At 42.2% G+C, this 21,750-nt stretch overlaps 1 protein-coding gene and 1 long non-coding RNA gene across 8 annotated transcripts in view; one reads left to right on the forward strand and one right to left on the reverse strand.

Moving 5' to 3' along the window:
- Positions 1 to 7,920, reverse strand: part of LOC136115269 (uncharacterized) — a 43,194-nt gene extending 35,274 nt beyond the window's left edge. For 2 of the 5 annotated variants that reach the window (XR_011736367.1, XR_011736365.1), the window contains exon 1: positions 7,686 to 7,917. This is a non-coding gene — a long non-coding RNA (uncharacterized lncRNA). Of the gene's footprint in view, positions 1 to 7,685 lie in introns of all 5 variants that reach the window. The other 3 variants (XR_011736370.1, XR_011736368.1, XR_011736369.1) reach the window with 3 other exon arrangements.
- ANKRD55 (ankyrin repeat domain 55) overlaps positions 4,959 to 21,750 on the forward strand; it is a 68,312-nt gene continuing 51,520 nt past the window's right edge. The window contains exons 1-3 of one of the 3 annotated variants that reach the window (XM_071801847.1): positions 4,959 to 5,470; positions 19,621 to 19,743; positions 21,610 to 21,740. In XM_071801847.1, the coding sequence (XP_071657948.1) occupies positions 5,431 to 5,470; positions 19,621 to 19,743; positions 21,610 to 21,740 (294 nt within the window). In that variant the 5' untranslated portion in view covers positions 4,959 to 5,430. Of the gene's footprint in view, positions 5,471 to 13,911; positions 14,043 to 19,620; positions 19,744 to 21,609; positions 21,741 to 21,750 lie in introns of those variants that run through there. The other 2 variants (XM_071801848.1, XM_071801849.1) reach the window with 2 other exon arrangements.

Consider the following 21,750-nt stretch of genomic DNA (forward strand, 5'->3'; position numbering starts at 1 on the left):
AGCCTACCATTCATAGATGGCTGGCCATGCTCTGTACTGTAGTTTGATTTCTGGAATGGGACTTCACTAATTTGCAGGCTTTCTTAATGCACTGCATAGTGTCAAACAAAATTTTCTTCCTCCACTTTAAATTATTTAATAGAAAAACAATGCAAGTGTCTCTACTTAAGAGTTGCTTCTGCTTGTTCGAAAAGCTGAGTGCTAATCCCACCCCACCACCTACTGGAACTCTGCAGAATCACTGGACTGCCTTAGAGACTTCGCTGTACAGGCCACCATCTGAAAAAGGCGAGAGACCAGAGGAGTGCTCAGAGGAAACATCACTGCACACTTGTCCTGCAGTTTGCCAGACAGCTGCTGCTGAGTGCTATTTAGACACTGCCATTACCAGAAGCCTTTGATCTGACCTACAGTAGACACCTTTTTTTTCCCTTATATTATCTGGTAGAGCAAACAATAACAGAATAAATAAACTTAAACTTTAAAAAAATTAAATAGTGAGGGTTTGCACATAAATTTCTCTTTACCAGTGTAGTACCACCAGTGTGACAGGCCCCAGCTCCAGCTCCCTGCTGTCGCAGACAGGGCTGTGTACTCAGGACAGACACCCCTGCATACTGACCACCCTGGCTGAGTGGGTCTCCACACACATCTGCTCCTCCGTGTGCACCTCTGGCTCACCCACTCCATCAGGCTCTTCAAACCAGCCTTAGAGCATACCAGAGGTACTGAATGCAGTTTTAGACCTGAAAATACCACGAGGAATTCTTTGGCAGGTAATGAGGGAAAGTTACAGCATGGTAAGGATGCTAAACCCAGTGGGAGACTTCCTATTCCTTCTGAAGTGGGCAGAAAAATCAGTCTGAGGATTAAAAAAAAAAAATTAAAAAAAAAAAAAAAGTTAATTACAGACTATCATTTGGGAAAATAAAACCCACAAAACCAATTACTGTTTAAGAGCCTCAGGTGTCGATGTGATTGGCTTGGTACTAAATGTGTCTCACAGGATGCCAGTGATATCCTGAACAATTGTACCATGGGAGATGCCCTGATCCCATTGAATTCAAGGGAAAAAATTCATATTGACTCAGCAGAGGATGTATTTGGTCTTATAAAGCAGGAAGCAGAGAAGCACAGATCCTCAGCCTGTCTTACATTTCACATGGGAACCTCTAGGACATAGCTCTGACTTCATTCTGCTTTCTCTAGTCACTGGTTGTCTGCTGACATTTTAAGGGAGATTGTCCTCATTTGGTTGAACAGATCAGTCCCCTCCAGAGGGCACAGCTGAGTCCTTCTGCCTGGGTAGGGGTCTGACTTTTCCATGTGATCTGAGCTTGCTACCATAAGAACACTCCCAACAATGAGGACTGAGCTGCAAATCCAATAATGAGTTAGTTCATAAGTAGCATGTTACCTGAAATGCTTTATGATCTAATTATTATTACTAGATTTCATTAGGAACTGAAAGTGTAAGCTGACGGCATCCCTTTCTTCATTTTGACTTGCATTCACTAAATTATGTGCTTTCCAAGCAATACAGAGGGTGTAAACGTTCAGGTTTTGAACACACCTGTGAAGGAAGCAGGGAAACACTTCACCCCTGGAGCTGCTGCCTCTGCAGCTCTGGCTGCTGGCTGTGCTCTCTACAGATGAGGGCAGTGCTGCTCCAGGCACCTTGCAAAGGCAGAAAATCATCCTTCCTACAAAACACTGACTGTGTGTGACTCAAAATAAGAATGCAGAGCCCTTGCACACTTGCCAATGTCCTCCGCAGGGGCAGCAGAAGAGCAGATGTGTCGGCCTAGTCTGTGCTTGTGATGGCAGCGTGGCACAGAGCAGTACTGTCAGCTCGGACCATTGATGACGTCTCAGTCCCTGTAACACCAGCCTTTAGTCCTGCTCTGTACCCAGTAAACAACATTTACGTAGCATTTGAATATATATATTTCAACCATTTCTCTGTGGTCTTACTGCAACCCTTGCATTCATTCGATTAACTGTTATTAGGAGAGTTAACTACCCTGCATACAGCCAAACATTAATGCACAGGCAAAAGTGAGCAAACATGAAAAAAAACCAAAACCAAACCACACAACCTCTGTGTTTCTGCTACTTTCTTTTCATCACTTTTCTGTACCAGAGCTTTCCTCCAGTAAAAAAGAAAAAACACCTCAAAAAAGCCCAACCACCATGGACAACACAAAAAGTCAGAAACACTTTGCTTAAATTAAAGAATAATGTAAATTAATTATACTAAAGCTATCATCTTCATCTGCTGCCTAGACCAGGCTCAATCTCTTTTGCGGCTTTGGTGTCTTTAGTCAGGGTTGCTTTCACAGTCACTGAGCACAGGAGGCCCTGAGGAATTTGGACAAATTTCCTTCAAGTCTTCTGAAGAAGCAATTAAAAGATACTTACAGAGAAACCACTGACTCAAGCCAAATTCCTAAATCTCAGCTTTTCTGGCAGCCTCTGAGCTGTGATATGTCTACCACAGCTGAGAAACAGAACAGTGTTCAGCTGGTACTCATGCCCACATTGGGAAATGAGTTTTGCTAAAGCATTGGCCTTGCTTCTCTTCTGATGGATGCAGAGGGCAGGAATTGCCAGTTCACAAACACCCTTCATTCCTGTGGGCTGTGGACACCTGTCATGATTTAACCCCAGCTAGCAATGAAAACCATGATAGCCACTTGCTCGCTGCCTCCATCCCACTCCCAAACAGGGGAGAAAATCGAAAGGGAAGGTGAGAAACTCATGGATTGAGATAAAAACAGTTAAATAATAAAATAAAAATAATATACTAATACTACTAACATATATAAAATTAAAATAAAATACAGAATAAGAGACACTCAATGTAAGCCGAGTGCAAAGCGGCAGAGCAGCAAAAAGTTAAACTAAAGGAACTCCCAAACAGAACCCAACCAAAATGGAACAGGAACAGAACGAGTCTCCCCAGCTGGAAAACCTGATTCCCATTAAATATGCAGCATGATGCTAATGGCATGGAACATTCTCATTCATCAGCCAGGATGTCAGTCAAGGTCTGTCACATTTATGCCCCCATTCCTTGCTGTCTCAAGTCTGCAGACAGAAAGACCTTGGTCTCCCAGGCAACGGATAAGATAACAGTAAGTTCTTACGTTACCTCCATTCCAACTCCAAAACACTGGGAAGTTACTTGAATAAAAGCATTAATTCTGTCCAGGGATGTTATCTTATTATTCTCAAACTAAATCCAAACAATGAGCATGCTAACTGTGAAAAATAAAAGTTTCTAATTGCATGAAGAAGATCAACTTAATTTCAGTCAGCCCAGTCTCAGAGGAGGTACCTGGCTTTCCCAAAGCTGAAGACAAGGTGAGCCCTGTCAATGTACTCAGCACCACAGGAAACATTGTGCCCCATGTGGGACCCACAAGGAATCAGCTTCAGGGTGTTTCTCCCCCAAATTCCTTGCCTGCATACCTGTAATGTGCCTCATTTCCAGGCTAACACACGGCAAGAGTGAAACTGGAGCAGCAACCTCCAAAGCTGAATGCCTTCATCTCAGGAGCAGAATGGAAGGACTGAGACTGAGTAATGGTAAACGGGCAGACAAAACTGTGTTTAATTGATCAGATCAGGTAGAGGGCTGTGGAGCCACCAGCTAACTGCATAACCTCTGCGTCAGCAGAGCCTATGGTCAGAAACACTGAGTACAGAGGGGACAGAGGGCCCCTTGCCACATGCAGGAAGCAAAGGCCACTTTTGGTGTCCTTTGAGGAAGTGGGCTCAAGTTGCACCAGAGGAGGTTTAGGTTGGATATTAGGAAAAATGTTTTCATGCAAAGGGTTGTCAGGCATTAGAACAGGCTGCCCAGGGAAATGGTGGAGTCACTATCCCTGGAGATGTTTAAAATATGCATAGATGATGTTTTTAGGGACATGATTTAGTGAGAGTGTCAGGTTAATCATTGGACTCAGTGATCTTAAAGCTCTTTTCCAAGCAAAATTATTCTATGATTTCAGCTCTGGTCTTTGTCTTCAAGCTGTTGAGGCCGTATTGCTTCCTGGACCACACCATCTTTTTCCAAACACATAGTTTGAATTTACATTCAGAAGCAGATGCTTAGGATGTGAAGCACATCCAGCTACAGCTCCTACAGTGTCCACATGTATGTTACATCTCTAGCATTTGTTGTAGTCATGGGAATCAGTCAATACAGCAGAATATAATAAATACAGTGAATAAAGTCTCGGGGCTTCTTAAATTGACCCAGATTAGGCATAGCTTTAGTGTAGGCCCTGTCTGCACTTTCAGGCCAAAAATGGTTTGCCTTTCCTAATTTTCATATGCAGGTCTACCTTATTCAGTAGAGGTGATGTGTCTCTTTCAGTGCACCAGTGGTAATTAAACTTGTTATGTTCCTCCCATCCACCAGCCCCCAGGCGCTGCTGATGACCCATCACTCTTGGTAAATTCCAAGTCAGCCCATTTCTTGTTATTTCCTCCAAGGAAACAACCCAGCAAGAAGGAAAGTTCACCAGAGTCCCTTTCCCTTTACAGTACGGAGTCTGAATTCCTAACTTAGGGATACAGAGGGCCAGACAAAAAAATAGGGTGAAGAGATGTGTCTACTTTTCATTTGGCAGAACTATACCTGTTGCACTATACTGTTGGAGCTATCACTGTCCACTTCAGCCTTGGTAACGTGCTCTCAGTTATTATCCCTTCATTAAACATTGTGCTTTACCTAATTTTAGTTGGGTAGTACAAAACTAAGGGAGTAAGGGCTTTCTAATTTCTGCTCTCCATGCAGGAGTTAAATTAGGAAACAGTCTCTGAACACATCATGTCACAAGCCACCCTCAGCGGTGCTGGCCACAGTGGGGCACAGGTGCTTGCTGGCAGGGCCCGGCTGTCCCTGGGCACCGCACTGCAGGGTATCCCCAGCCCACACCACGGGGTGTCCTTGTCCAGCACCGTGGGGTGCCGTTGTCCAGCACCGTGGGGTGTCCCCAGCCTGCACCACAGGGTGTCCCATCGGCCGGGCTGTCAGCTCTGCAGATGCTCCGCCTGCAGCAAGTCCCGCTCACCCTCCCAGGCGTGTCTGTCTGTCTGGGTGAGCTGCAGCATCCCTTAGAGCTGCTCGTAGGCAATTCCACTCGCTGAAGCAAAGATGTTTGTCAGAAGCTCAGTTGAGCTTCCAGGGATGTCATTTTAAGAAGGTCCATAACAAACAGAATACAATGTTCCTGTCGAGTCAGCGATAATGTCCTTGCCTTGACAACAACCTGCAGCCATAAAGCGAGTTTAATTCTCCGACAAGAAGACTGGAGACAGCTATCATTGAATTGTTTACTGTAATACCTGGGATTCTTCCCAGAAAACCTGGGAGATGGCACTTGTCCGGTCTGGTTGTAAATAACAAGATAGACCACAATGGATTTCAGTACCTCATCAGTGTTTGATCAGCACAAAGGTAAGTCACCTGCTACTAATTTAAAAATCCTCTGGTCCTCCCATGCCTCCCATGCAAATGTGCTAAGATAACTTGACAGGATGAATAACAATAAATTTTTGAAAATATCAGGTCTCATGGAGATTTATTTTGATTGCACATGAAGGAATTTCTTGCATCAATTTTAGTCATGGGTGTTTCAGCCTATTGCTACAGTTATTTTTTAAAATACAATATTTTAGCAGAATAGCCACAGCATTTGATTGCTCTTAGGTTTAGCACTAAGAGATGTGTGTATATGTTTATTGTTTATATTACATATTGATGCTCTTGTGGATATATATGTAAAACAATTGCAATATTAAGCAAACAGAGCTGTTTGAATAAAAATGGAAGAAAAAGTGATTTTCATGAGACTACTAGTTTGTGTACGTTGAAAGGACTAGATGCTGACTTTGCTTCAGCAAATATTAGCTCAGTATTGCCATAATTGTGAATTTAAGTTATCTTTAGAAGCCCAAACATTAAGATTTTCTACATGGTAAGGTTGCTATGGAAATACAAATGTCTCTTTGTTGTCTGTTTTTAAGTCAGATGGTTGAATTTCGTGTCTTTATTTGCCAATACAAGCTTTTATGCCTTATTGCCTTAATCTGTTATAAGGAATGTAGTGGCATTTGGTTTATGTTCCCAAATTAGGAAGCTGTCATTGTTTGATTATCTGTGTTGCAACAAATTTATCTTCAAGTCAGCTTGCCAGATAATTCGTGTTCAGTGGCCACAGTTTCCAGTGCACACCTGCAAAGTGTCCAAGCTAACATAGCTGTGCTGGTCCCACAGCAAAGGTGATGACTACAGAAAAAAGACAAAGGGCAGGAGTCATTTAGGGGCAAGACAGACGCTACAGTGCCTTTTGGGCATCCCACAGGTTGTGCCTTTGTGCTTGCCTATGCTTCTTTTTTGAACCCAAAGTAAATACACACCACATAAAGCTGTGGGCTTATGGCTGCCTTGCAGCCACAGCAGCCATCAAAGCCTGAAGCAAGTCCTGGGAGGCTGGTTCTATGCCAACCCAGACAGGAGCCCATGCTGAGCAGCCGGGGAAGATCGAAGAGTCACCAACAACTGAGTGACAAGAGACAAAAGGCACTGCCAGCAAGGATAAAGGAGGAAGGGAAATGCAAAAAGGAGAATGGGGGTGTGTTCTGCAGAAATAGAGCCAGGTTCTCCTAGGTCATATGTAGGTGATGTAAGGAGCATTTTCCTCAACAGGACAGATTTGTGGGGCTGACCGAGCTTCTTCAGCTCTAAATAGCTGTTCTTAAGCTCTCTTTCTGCAGGCAATATGCTCAGTGTCACTACAAGTATGCTCCATGCCACACACCAACCTAGCAGGACTCAGAGCGGGGAGGGAGATGGAACTGCCAAGAATGCAGATGGAATATGACCAGGATTGGGGAAGGAGCAGTGAAGTCTCCAGATGGGTAACGGGGCAGACAGCAACACAGAAGACCATTGACCCAAACCACTTTATCTGGATAGAAGTGAGAGAGCTGGTAGGCAACATCTGCCTGTACCTCCCTTACTCCTAATCTGCAGGCTCAGCTCCTGCCAAACCAGTCTCCACACTGACCCATCTTATTCCTGTCCAGCATCACCTCCAGCCCCATTGCACACTCCACCTTCAGCACCTCAGCAAGAGGGTCCCCTCCAGACGAATTTGTCATTCCCCTTCCACCACCACCACCACAGAGATGCGGGCTCATTAGATAATCTGTGTTTTAAGGTTTGCTTTCCTGCAAGCTGCATAGAAGGTGGGTAGGGAGCAGGAGCAGACAACACACTGTAATGGGACACTTAACCCATTGATTATCATGTGAAGAAAGGGCTATTGAAAATACATAGTGTATGGTGGATTTTATCTAAGTAGTATGTTAATGTCTTGGCACAGTGCTGACTTAGGCAGGCATGATTTTTTTTAGCAAGGAGAAGGGAAATATCTTTCATTGGAGCAATTTATAACAATGGAAGAATACAGACTAGCTTTCAAATACACCAGATCAATATCTGTTGGTCCAATAAAATAATCCAGACCCTCCCGAAATGCTTTATCCACCCCATGGATCAGAAAACTATCCCAGCTACTGTCAAAAAAAACAGCATTTCAGGCTTGAAAATCATAGTCTCTTTGCAACACTTGCTATGGTACTGCTCAGTAATACTTTATAACACTTACCAGTAGTAACAGCAGTAGCAATGTGAGACTTCCAGAAGCCAGGCAACATCAGAAACCCTTCCCCTTCTGCTTCTGCTTAGTGCCCTTTAAATGTGTGCTGTACCTGGCTTCAAATGTTTACCAGTTAAACAGAGAAGCCAGACACAGGGACACAGACCTGGACTGGTGTGTTCACAGCCAGGCACACACAGAGATTATTACTTTGTTAAGCAACCAATGAATCTGTAAGAGAGTGCAAATTACAATTTCCAAAATCTGCTCACATCCACCTCCCACCGACCTTTGACACTGACATGCTGAAATCAAACTGCCTAGTATTGTGTCCTGATGACCAGCTGTGGGAAATCACATGGGGCATTTGGCTACTGTTGGAGACAGAAGGGTTTTTGGAATATGGGGAAGTAAACTATATACATAAACATTTCTTCTCAGTGAACATAAATTACCCTGTTTTCCAGATTTCAGTTTTCAAAACTTAGTGTTTTAGCAAGGTCTAAATCACTTGTTGTCAAGACCACATAAACTAAGCTCCAGGAAATTTATTCAGATCTTAAAAATCCAATGTAGGAGAAAGCATGGACTTATGTACATCTAATGTGCACTTTGTAAAACAACAGGTCAGCGGAAATCTTAAATCATGGAAAACATGAGTTCTTCATAGGAATGTTGATGTTACAAGCAGTGTAATTTCATTACTCTGAATCCTGTGATTATTATGCATGTTTCTTTATATACCTCCTTTCAGACCAAAATACGCTATCGATAATGTACTTTTAAAATACTGCAGGCTCTTTCAGATAGATTGCTGTGGCAATTAGGAACAACGCACGCCAGAACGCAGACACAGATTCACGCAGAGACAGAGATTTTGTTCTGGAAAAAAGCACAGAGCCTGGGCGAGCAGAGAGCTGACCTAGGCACGCTTCTTTATTCACCATTGACAATTTATAGGATTTACAGATACAGGCCTAGACTAAGATGTTACATAAGATGTTTTTCCAGTAATTGCTATTAAAAACACGCTAAACTCATGTGATGTTTGTCTCACCTGTTTTCGCACTCATTCACAGACCAGGCCCAAGGACATTCACACATCCCATGCACTTGGGGGTGGTTATCTGGCCCGAGAACCATTCTCACGAGTCTGGACTATAACTCTTTACAATTATGAGAAACGTACTTCAACACAATCTGTCCAAGGCCCTTTATATTTTGCTATGATCTGATTATGTTAGTATTATTTCTTTGACCATCCAGATGGTCATGTTAGTATTGATCTTCCTTTATCATTCAGGTGGCTGGAACCGCACATCTTGCTTTCCCACATTTCCCCCTTTTTTGTTTTAAAACTTCAGGTTCTCAGAGAGTGCAATAGGGACCCTGGCTTTATTCTTCTTTGCATTCTGTTTTCATTCTCCACATGATTCGGAAGACTACAAGAAAAAACATCACACAAGCATATCCACTTGCCGCAAAAATCCATATATGCAGATTAAGATGTGCAAAGGAAGGTTTTGAGTCTAATCACTTTATGCTATTAGATAATGTTCACCATTATGTCTTACAGTGCTAATTCTTACAAACTATGCAATTATTTTGCAGGGTACTGTCTAAATCCTAAATCAGGCCTTGCACATTAGCTAAGACTGTTATTTTACTTCATTTCACTCATAACCACTGAAATTTGATTTCAATGGTATTACACATATTTCACTCTGTTAACATAAAATACAGATTCGAATATCAGCTAAGGAGATTATTTAAATACAATATCTTAAGAATAATGAGGATCCACAATGGGCATGTAGACACTCACTAGAAGCAAAACTAGAGGCCTCTTCCTTCAGGGTACTCACAGGAAATAATCACTCACCTGGGTTAGGCAAAGTCTCATTCAAGGATGCATCCAGTAAAAAATCAGTCACCCAAATGAAAAGGTGAGGTGGTCTCAATCCCAGGAAGTGTCCTTAGACAGGAACACTGTCTAAGGAAAGGACTCCAGTTTACAGACCCGCAGCTCCGAGAAGGCTACTCAAAGGGCGTCTTCGGCGGGAACCCCGTTTCCTTGTTTGGCCAGATGTGGCTGTGGGCATTACAACGTAGTCCAGAAGCTTCTCAGCTAGTCTGCGCACCTCCATTGTTAAGGACCCTGTCAACTGACCGAGGGTCCCACCCCTCCTGACCCATCAGTTGGTAGAGGTGAAGTTGACTGACAACACCTTGGTACCATTCTAGGTATATATGTGTGGGGACAGGCACAGTGGGGCACAAAAGGTGCTACGGAGCCAACAACCTCCTTATTGAAGGCTCCAGATTTCAGGGGAATGCGCAACTGCCACACATTCCATCCTGTAACCACAGTCATCTGACAAACTACTTTGGAGTGGTGGTGCAGTCACCTCTTGCCTCCAAAGTCAAAAGGGGGTATTCTGTTGGTGAGTTTGAATGCCCACTGTGGATCATCATACCTTATGTGTCATTTTCTTGTTATAAATCAACCTACAATAGAACAGAATAATACAAATTACAACAACTACAAATATTGGAGAAAGCTGATTAGTTATCCTAATAAGGAAAACAAATGCATTGAAAGATTTCTTTACCAGTTAGTAATCTATACAATTCTGATATACTAATATCTCTAATTTACAAGATCAAAACATCTTCACTGGTTATTTTAGATACCTTACACATTAAGACCCAGAATGGAAACAAAAGCCAAATTACTCTGAACTATATCTCCATCCCCCCATCACTGATAAAACAGACAGAACTTCTCTGACAGGCAATCGTTAATAGGTTTTGCTATAACTTTTTAGCTGTTTCTTCTGTTTCTTCATTACGCTCTGCTGCAGGGACAGGTGCTGCATCTCTGGTACTGGGTCCTGCGTTGTGTTTGTCCAGCTCGTAGAAAGGGTTAACATATTTCGCAGGAAGCCACTTTGGTCCTGTTGGAAGAAGAACACAAGCATATCCCCTCCCCCAGGTGATTAGTTGCCACTGAGTGTTGTGCACGAGATCTCGTTATAAAACCTTTGGTCTCTGAGACAGTGAGTCTGGAACACGGAAGTGTTTTTCCACTGCTGTGAAAGAAGAGGGAGGCATGGTACGATTCAAAAAATTTAAAGTATATGTTGCATTGTCTAATTGTTCTTGAGGCATCATATTCCCTCTTTTTTCTTTTAATAACATCTGTTTCAGTGTGGAATGTGCTCGTTCAATGACAGTCTGTCCAGTGGGAAAATGTGTAATACCTGTGACATGCGAAACACCCCATTGCTGTAAAAAATACTGCATGGATCTAGCAGTGTATCCAGGACCGTTGTCAGTTTTAATCTGTTGTGGCACTCCCAGCATAGCAAAACAGCGGGTCCAGTGACGCTGAACATCTCTGCTTTTCTCACTCGCACAAAGCATACCTGAAAAAGTATCTATAGAAACATGTACATATTTCAAATGGCCAAAAGATGAAACGTGTAACATCAGACTGCCAAATGGCATTAGTTGAGAGCCCGCAAGGGTTAACTCCAAGGGAGGGTGAGCTTGTAATCAGCCCTTGACATTCCAGGCAAGAGCGCACTATGTCTCTCGCTTGCTCGGGAGTGAGACCAAACATCTTTTTTTAATGCAGCAGCATTCTGATGAAAGAAAGCATGTGAAGCCTTGGCAGACTGGAAGCAGACTGTAGCTACAGTGTAAGAATCCGCAACTGCATTACCTTCAGTTACGGGACCTAGTAAAGTTGTATGAGAGTATATATGAGTAACAAACAGTAGGTGTTTGCAAAGCTGTAATGCAGTTTGCAATGATACAAACATATCAAAGAGCTGGTGTTGCAAGATTTCTTTAAGAAACGTGGAGGGGATGCGCTGTAGGACCTTGACTACTTACTCAGAATCACAAACCAAATTTAGAGGTTTCTCCCTAATAAGCTCTAAGGCATGCAAAACTGCGCCAAGTTCCACTAATTGGGTTGAACCTTCAACAACTTTAACAAAATGATGCCAATTGTTATCTTCACACCAGACCACTACAGCTTTATGAGACTTCCCTGAAACATCAACAAAACTGTGCGAGTATTTGGGATAGGACCGAATACAAGTACAGTCTGTGGTCTGATATCAAAGACATGCAGATTATGCAGCAATTTACAGTTAGGCATGCCAGAAGCTATGCTGTTAAGAAAATCAGCTAGTGCAATTTGCAAGGACATAGATTGCGAACAAAAAAAAATCAAAATCTGCTTTCACAAAAGGTACATATTTGACAGATGGATCACAGCCTACTAAAGCCTGAATCCGTTCTCTGCCTTTTTTGATCAGAGTAACAATCAATTCCAGGGGCTGAGTAATAGTTTTATAGAAAGAATTGGGGAAAAAAATCCATTCCAAGTATATCAGTCTATTTGCATTCTCATCATACTGTCCCACAATAGCCAGCAGTTGTTTCTGTGTTGTAACTATAAATAGACAAATCTGCAAATCCAGTCGAATGCGGTCAGCCTGTAAGTTCGTGATTTTGTGTGCTCCCAGCTCTAATTCTCCCTGTGCTTGCACAGTTAAAGTGCGAGGAGATGTTAAATCTGAATCTCCCTTTAGCAAATTAAACAGATGCTGAAGTTCATGGTTAGAAATTCCAAGCATGGGTCGTACCCAGTTAATTGTACCCATCAATTTCTGTAAATCATTCAATGTGTTAATGTCATTATTAATTGCCAAAGGCTGGGGTCTGATCATAGTTTCTGTTAAAATCCAGCCCAAATATTTCCAAGGAGGCACAGTCTGCACTTTTTCCTGTGCAACTTGTAAGCCATGAAGTTTCAGAGCTTGATGTAAGTGTGTTACCGCACCCTGGAGATAGTCAAGTTGTTCAGCACAGACTAAAATGTCGTCCAGGTGATAATATATTATAGCCTCTGTAAATGTCTCACGTGTAGGCTGCAGAGCGGTACTCACAACAAGCTGGCAAATTGTGGGGCTGTTCATCATACTCTGAGGTAAAACTGTCCACTGATAATGCTGCATAGGCTGAGCATTGTTAATGCTGGGAACTTAGAAAGCAAAATAGCGACAATCATCAGGATGTAGTGGAATGGTAAAAAAGTAATCCTTTAAATCAATAATCTGTAGTGTCTAATTACTAGGCAGTATAGTGGAATTTGGGACACCAGGTTGTAAGGCTCCCATAGGTTGCATCACTGCATTAATTGCATGTAAATCTTGTAGCAAATGCCATTTCCCTGATTTTTTCAGGATAACAAAAATGGGAGTATTCCACGGACTTGTGGAAGGTACTATGTGTCCTGCTTGCAGCTGTTCTTGAACTAGTGCCTAGAGCTTCAAGCAATTTTTCCCCTTTCAAGGGCCACTGGTCGACCCAAACCGGCCTGTCTGATAACCAAGTAAGTTTGAGCAGGGGTTTTAGATCAGTGACCCTTAAGATAAATTTGTGTCTGCAGTGGTTAAAGTAACATGCCATTGCTGTAGCAAATCCCTACCCCAAAGGTTGATAGCAGTCTGTAAAACATACAGCTGAATCCAAGCTGAGACTTTATCTGGTCCAACAATATGCAACATCCGAGCACTTCTCATAGGTATTTGACTTCCTCCAATTCCAACAACTGCAGCCATAGCTACTTCCAGGGGCCAGTTTTCTGACCATTGTTGTTTAGAAATGATAGAAACATCAGCGCCAGTATCCACTAGCCCTGTAAAAGGTCTGCCCTGAATTGAAACAGTACGCATGAGTTGCTGCGTAGTCATCTCCTGGGACCACAATACTTGTGGTTGACCAGAACTCCCAAAACCAGAATCTCCTCATCCAGCTGTAGCAGTCTGAGGGACCCAGTACAGCAAAAGCAACAGCTGTGCAATTCGCTGATTAGCTAGAATTTTGCAGGGAATCTGAGTCGCTGTGACCATGATTTTAATCTCTCTGAGACAGTCTGCATCAATTACATCAGTAAGGACAAATATACCCTGTACACTAGCACTAGAGCATCCAACAATCAATCCAAAAAATCCATTAGGTAAAGGTCCCCATACAGAGGTACCTACTGTATATACCCGGGATTCTGTAATTAACAATTCTGTTGCGGTTGCCCAATCCAACCTGGCGCCGCCTGCGGTTGCAGGGGCGAGATCATAGGCTGTGCGCCAGATTGCGATACTGTTGCTGCTCCGGGGGAGAGACTGTTTTGCGGCTGGAAAGTTGGATTCTGAACCCTCTTGGATTGCGGGGCACCGGGTTTCGCATCCCTCTTGCTGTTTCCCGGCAAGGGCTTCCCTGATCTATGAAACTGAGATTTGCAGGAATTATTCCAGTGATATCCCTTCTGACAGCGAGAGAACAACTGTGGTGAGCATTCTCTTGGTGTTTTATAGCGCTTTTGAGGACAGTTTTTACTGACATGACCCTCATTACCACAAGTAAAGCACTTAAGACTCGCTTGATTTACACTGCGCTGAGGCAACACGGCTGCTGACACCGAAGGCGGAAATGTTTCAGTTCCTTTATTCTGACAAGCCTTAATGTATTGCGCGATATCAGTGGCTTCACCTTTCACTGACAACAAAGCAGCCCGGCAGGCAGAGTTAGCATTGTCATATGCCAGCTGCAGCAGTAAAACTTTTGCTGCATCTTCATTTTTAATCCGTCTTGCTACAGCGATTTGCAATCTGTCAACAAAACTTACATAAGACTCCTGCAGTCCCTGTCTTATTTTTGCAAACAAGCTTACGCTCTGCCCTGACTCTGGGATCCGATTCCACGCTCTAATAGCAATGCAAGTTGCCTGTTCAAAAACCTGCCACGGAAGCCCAGCCTGCGCGTGTGGAGTGACATACTGTCCGGTTCCTAGCAACATATCCTGATTTATCTCTGCTCCTGATGACAAATTTTCCAAGACCTGTTCAATCACAAGATTTTTATTCTCTAATTGCCACACAGAATATTGCGCTGGTGTCAAAATTGTTTCAGCAAGCACTTTCCAATCCCATGGAGTCATTACGTATGTGGCACCAATACTTTCAATAATTCCCACTGTGATAGGACTGTGTAACCCATTCTTTTGCACAGATTTTTTTAACTTCTTAACCATTGTATAAAATAGTCCATCATGTTTTGGTGGTGGTCGTGGTTTGCAATTAACTGGAAAGGTGGAAGAAAAATCGCCATGCTCCGTAGCCTTTTCACCACATTTTTCCATCACCCCTTTGTGTTCTGCTGTCTTAGTCATTAAGGGGTTACTTTGTGCTGTATAAGCATCATTAAAATCAGGTAAAGGAGATGCTGAGGGCAGAGTTTCAGACTCCTGACCCAGCTCCTCACAAATTTCTGCCTTATCTTTACACAGCTGTGATGGCACTAATGATGGATATAAAACTGGCCGGTTTTCAAGATCTACAGAGCCTGATTCAAAAGGATTAGTGCTGTCAAGACTCAAATCATTAGCAACCTGCTCATTTGTGTTTTTCTGTCCATCCTCCCCTGTTTGCCCTTGCATTATTTGCTCTGCCGACTGCAACTGTGATAGCGCAGTGTACACAAATCTCCAAGTTACATGCAAACTATCAGGGACTGTAAAACCTGAATTCTTTTGTGAGTGTAGATATTCCCCGACCTGTTTCCAAATTTTACTGTCAAATGTCCCCTCACTCGGAAACCAAGCACAATTCTCTTTCACCCATACCAGGAGTGAAATGACCTCCTTCTCAGGAATACGATACCCAGAAAAATGTAATATCTGCGTTAAAAGCTGCAAATACAATTTATGTTCCTGAGAAATGGCTTGCCCCATATTAACGCAATCCCGCAGCTCTCTCGTTCCACAAGGACTGCTTGTCCCTATATGTACTGTAGGGATTAATGTGGCTACAAAATTTACTCACCCGTCGGATTGTGTGGTCGTGGCCAAAGACACTGCTCAACGAAGAGCCTCCAGGGGTGACACGAGGCACCACTTGCAGCGATTAGGAATGACACAAACCGGAATGCAGACACAGAGATCTTGTTCCGGAAAAAAGCACAGAGCCTGGGCGAGCAGAGAGCTGATCTAGGCCCACTTCTTTTTTCACCATTGACAATTTATAGGATTTACAGATACAGGCCTAGACTAAGATGTTACATAAGATGTTTTTCCAGTAATTGCTATTAAAAACACACTAAACTCATGTGATGTTTGTCTCACCTGTTTTCGCACTCATTCACAGACCAGGCCCAAGGACATTCACACATTCCATGCACTTGGGGGCGGTTATCTGGCCCGAGAACCATTCTCACGAGTCTGGACTATAACTCTTTACAATTATGAGAAACGTACTTCAACACAATCTGTCCAAGGCCTTTTATATTTTGCTATGATCTGATTATGTTAGTATTATTTCTTTGACCATCCAGATGGTCATATTAGTATTGATCTTCCTTTATCATTCAGGTGGCTGGAACCGCACATCTTGCTTTCCCACAGACTGGCTTTTAACTCTGGTTCTTTCTGAGCATTTTAGCTACAAAAGAAAAAGTCACAGCCTTATATGTAATTTTTTCTTTGCTCACTAAGGCTCTTCTATACATTTCTACACCACTGTCACGCCCATCTGCATTTTTTGCCTACCCTTGCTGCATACCTGGGCTCTCAGTTGGACCTTTTGCCTTGCTGAAGCTGACTGACAGCTTCCTTTCACCACTAGCACAGTAATTTTCCAAAATAAACTGCAAAATGGATCTGAAACAGCACAAGTACTCACTGGCATTTACAGGACTGCAAGGTAATGAATAGAGTAGCACTAACACATCTGAAGAGGGATGGCCAGGCAATCCTTTTATCCTATGTGATGCTGTTGCCCCCACCACAGCCAAGCTCCGCAGCAGGGTAAGCCGACAGAGGGGTCACAAGCACTCAGGATCTCACTGTGGCCTTTTGAAAAATGCCCACTCGCCAAACTGTTCCTCTTCTGCTTTTTGTGTAAAAAAAAAAAAAAAAAAAAAAAAAAAAAAGGCCTACTGGCTTTGCATGCAGACCCCCTTATTCCTTGACAGGGTGAGCTGGAGGAAGATGAGGTAGGAGGTGTTGTACCACCTGGAGTCAAGTGCATCCAGCATGAAAAACATCCAAGCCCTCCTGGCACCAGAAGAACGCGCATCTGCCTTCCCACTCTTCCCCCACCACATAGGTCATGTTGAAGACAGACCACTTGAAATCATATCAAGCTACAGAAATTGAATTAGTGTCAGTCTGGTTTATGTCGGAAGCGTAATATGGGCACTGATCAGTTCCTCCTGGCCCAGGCTTCCCTGCCAGCATGGTGACAGCCTGCTCCACCTGCCTCTCCCTGCTCTGATGGCCTGGACCCACAAGTGGGGAAGTGTGAATCTCGGACATGGCTTTATGCCACTGCCCTTTAACAGGAGTGGGGACTGTGTTCTGTGAGAGCAGGTGTGGGGAAAACTCCTTCGTTAATTCATCCATTCATTCAGAGTTTTACTTTCCCTCCTCATATAGCACAATTCCTCCAGAGAAAGCAGATTCAGCCCAGCACAAGGAAAGGCCTAGGGAAGTAGGTATTTCGGTTTTCTATGAATAAGGGTAAAGGGAGTCAGGGACCCACATGCAAGTATCCATCCATGTCCTCATCTTACTGCCATACTGTCATCCTGCCCTCTGGGTAAGAAACTGGCTCTGCTCAGGAAATGGAAAGTTCCATTTTCTGGCTGGATTTCTCTGCTCCTGACTCACAGCAGGAAAAGTTAACAGTCCTTACATGACTAAAGAGCAAAAAGTATAAAATCTACATGTGTAATGTATAAAAGGAAGTGAGGGCCCCTTTGATCCACTGTCTGTCCCAGTACATCTAAGGGTTTCTTTCCCAGTGTCTGCAGCATTTCTCTGTACCATTTCCCTATGACAACAACCGCACACAGCTGTGAGAGGTGCTCGTGGCTGGCACCCCCTGTGTACCTCCAGAGACTGGCCAAGAGGAGCAACACAAGCCATTAACTTCTGCCTGTCTCCTTGCCTTCCACCCAGCCCACACTACCTCATGCTTTGAGTAGGGATAAGCTCAGACCTGAACTTCTTATTAACATGTCTTTGCTGAGTTTAGTGATTGTGAGACCGGTCTGCAGATCTCGCGTGATAAGGAAATCTGATTAATTTGCCCTGTGGTAAAGACACTGTTTTTCATATACCAGTCACTGATGATGACTCTCCAGAGCCAATAATGTGTAGTGTCTCCTGATCCCTCAAGCCCACAGGTCAAAACTTCTGAGCCAAATAAACAGTTGCCTTAGCAAGAGACTCCCCAGTAGAATAAAAATCCAGTTAACATTTTTAATTTAAAAATGTTATCAAATGGGTATTTTAAAAGGCATCTAGAATAAAGAGAATAAATTAAATTCTCCTCAGTTGAGTAGTGATGGAGAGGGAATCTGTGCACTCGCAAAGCCCAATTTAGCATCAGCTTTCTAGTTTTCCCAAGCCCACAACGAGAGCTCCAGCTTTGACAGACTGACCTTTCCCAGGGTGAGAGCTGACTGCATCTTGATGGCAGCTAAGTTTTGAAGTCAAGAGTGATAATTGTGTTGCAGGGATAGAAAGTCACATTTGGGAAATTACACTGGGCTGTAAACACCAACATGGAGTTCATGCAGGTTCAGCTGCAACAATGTCTGATCACAACATAGTGTGTCTAATAATTTAAAATTATCTTCAAAGATATTTTATCAATTAAATGTATATATATGATGACGCTTAAAATACAGTTTATATCAATGTGTTAATAAAAATGTATTATTTTATTATGAAAATGACTTTTTACTAACTCTTCAAATTCTTTTCAAACTATTTGCCTTATTTCAGAAGACACAACAGTAAGGAGAAGTGAGCATACACTTAATCTGTCTTTCCTTTGATCAGGTCTCTAGTGTGATTTTGTGTCAGTTTCGTTTTCTCCTGCTAACAAGGCAGTGCACTGGCTGGACAAATGTTATGCTCTGTAGCTCTGTCAGGCACAGTGAAAGGCACAGCTCATTGCCGTTGTACTTCTTTTTGAGTTTATAGAGATAAGAAACTCTTTTTACAATTAAACACAACACTGTGGCTGACCAACAATACATACCTGGAGGATTTTGCCATTACATCAGATCTGACCCTGCACCAAAAAATCAGCTCTCTTGACTCCTGGAGTTAACAGGTTAATAGTCCACTTGAAGCCAAAGGAGGTGTAGGTGTGTGGAGCAAGGGATTGACCGGTCTGGAAGGAGATTACAAGCAAAGAAGCAAGCAGAGAATCATCACAGTAATTCCTCTAGAAACAAAAATCTGAGGAGCGTTCAGGAACAAGCCCTGCAAGGCATCTGCTTTAAATAATACCTCATAATGTAATTGCCAAACAAAATAAACCTCTCCTGTGTTCAAAGCAATAGTCCACCAGTCCTTTTTGCAGGAACTCTTAACATAAACCATTGCTGCCAGAAGTGCACTCTCCTGAGAATATAATTCCCCCAGACACTGCAGGGAAAGGAAAAGAAAAGCCTCAGTCTTCTGACCAGTGCAAGGATAACATGGAAACTAAAAACACCTATGTCCTAATTTCATCCTATCTCAGAAAAGCAATATCGTGGCTAGTTCAGTTGTTACTTCTTTGTTTCTCAAGTCATGTTACATTAATGGTGGTATGATTTATTATATGAGGTGGAAACTTTCCAAAAGGTTTTTTTTTTTTATTCTCTCACTGTCTACATCTGACAGATTTTGAAAGAAGTTATGATGAAAAACAAGTTTCAGATGACTAACAAAAACCACGATTCTGTTTGGATACACTTTGTTCCACCTCGTTATATAGCCATAAAAAAATCAGTTAAATAAGGGTCATTATTTTCACTGTTGATAATTTGTACATGCTCTCTGCTTACTCATGGACATACTCCTCCCCGGCAGGTGATGCAGCAGAAGACATTGACTTGACTGTGGTTTACCAAGCAGCAGCTAACGGTGATGTGAACACACTAACTGCAGTGATTCGAGAAGATCCTTCCATCCTGGAATGCTGTGACAGTGAGGGTAAATGAAGGCAGAACTCATTCTCAGGCAACTAGCTGTTTCATCTTGCAATTAAATTTTCTATTTTTTTTATCCTGATTTTTGTGATCAGCAAATTATATTTAGTAGCAGATTACGGGAAATTTGGGTTATTCTTTGGAACATGCATTAGAAATGTTCTGTTTGAATATTTTTTTCCCCCTGTAATGGTAACATTTTTATATAGATACAAATAAGTTGTTTTGCTATAATCAGACAGTACTTTACAAGGAAACTATTTTATCTTCTTTACGGAGATGCTGGGAAATTGTTGTCATTTCAGGGAAGGGAAAACAATATTTTTTATCAAAGCCAAATGCCACACATTCAGCCCATCTCTAGAGTAGAAGGTTCTGGTCTTTTGCACCTAAAAAGCATGTGTACAGACAGAGTTTGAAAGATTTTGTCATGCAATTGTTTGCCAAAGGGATGGCCGTAAAATGTGCAATGATCTAAATAATGTTTTATCCATGAGATTGTGCTCCTTTTCATTTGTGTTCAGTTACTACTTGATGTTATTACAAAGTGCTGTCTACTGGCTGGGTTTTATGTGCATCTATTTCCAAGTGAATTAAAGCCACAGATATGTGGAAGCTTCTCTCAAAAAAAGACTTTGTTTATTCAGAAGTAATTTTTATTGTAGTTTCTTTTAAAGAGTCCATATGTACACTGCCTATTCTAATCTTTACCAGTTTTTACAAAGTGACCAATTTTTCCTATGTTTTAAACCAGACATCCTAACTATTATCTTTAAATCATCTGTTGGTCAGTAGAAAAAGTGCTTAAGCAAGCTGAAATGCTCTCAGTCCAGACCTTTAGCATGAGGCAGACTAGGTATGAAGGGCAGTGGGTGGAGATAGACTGATCAGCAAATGGAAGTATCATATTTCAGCTCCAGAATAAACTTGTTTACTAGATTGTACATACAAATGTAACTAAACACCAGTCTTGCAAGACAAAACATATGGCTCATATCCTGCACATACGGCAGAGTCTGCACAATCTCAGGTCGAGTAGTGCACATTTGCTAAGGAGCCTCATTGAATCCAGTACGAACAATTCAGTTCTTCAGTTGTATCTGAAGTTTCTGGTACTATTATAGTTTCTAATAGTCATGCTTATTACCAATTTATTCATTTTAAATTGCTTTGTCAAATTCTGCAGGGAAATCTCTTGCTGTTATTCAGCAGTTAAGAGAATGGAAGGAAGAGGAAGCAACTAAAAGATATCATAATACTTCACAACGAAATTTGAGTATTAGGTTTGAATGTAGATTTCAGGTTTTTTCCAGCAGAAATATTGTTTGCAGGACATAAAATAAGTTCTCGTGACAACAGAAAATAAAATATTCTAAAGCAAACTCAGTCTTAAAAATATGTTGTTGTATATATTAAGCATTAACTCACATATATATACCTTTGCATGGGGCAGGGCATAATTTCATAAACCTTTTGAATACATAGAGACAGAATGAGGCTGTGGTTTGAGAAAATTAGCCAAGCACCATCTAACTACTAGTCAATCTGAAGAATATCAGCCTCCAAAATGGTGTACAAAGCCAACAGTTCATACTGGAACTTGTCAACAGAAAAGCACTTTTCCCTCCAGAAGAAGAGTTAATGAGGCAAGACTTTTGCTAATGAAGTCATGCTCCTTTTAAAATCAGTGGTCAGTAGCTGTCACAGCAGTTAGTTCCTGCCTGCAAAAGCCAAGTTCAACTGTTGGACAATTGTCAGAGAAAGGATTTGTTGATTTGCCAGTGCTAACATTAGCAAATAAGAAAATACCTCTATCTTCTGGCTTTGACAAAATAAAAATCGTGAAAGAACATATGACTTTCTTCCCCAGGTTGCACACCTTTGATGCACGCTGTGTCAGGACGCCAGGTCGATACAGTGAAGCTTCTGTTGAAGATGGGAGCCAATATTAATACTCAAGATGCTTGTGGGCGTACCAGTTTATCTCTGGCAACTTATCTGGTACGAAAAC

This window comes from Patagioenas fasciata, chromosome Z (genome assembly GCF_037038585.1).
Source record: "Patagioenas fasciata isolate bPatFas1 chromosome Z, bPatFas1.hap1, whole genome shotgun sequence".
NCBI lineage: Eukaryota > Metazoa > Chordata > Aves > Columbiformes > Columbidae > Patagioenas > Patagioenas fasciata.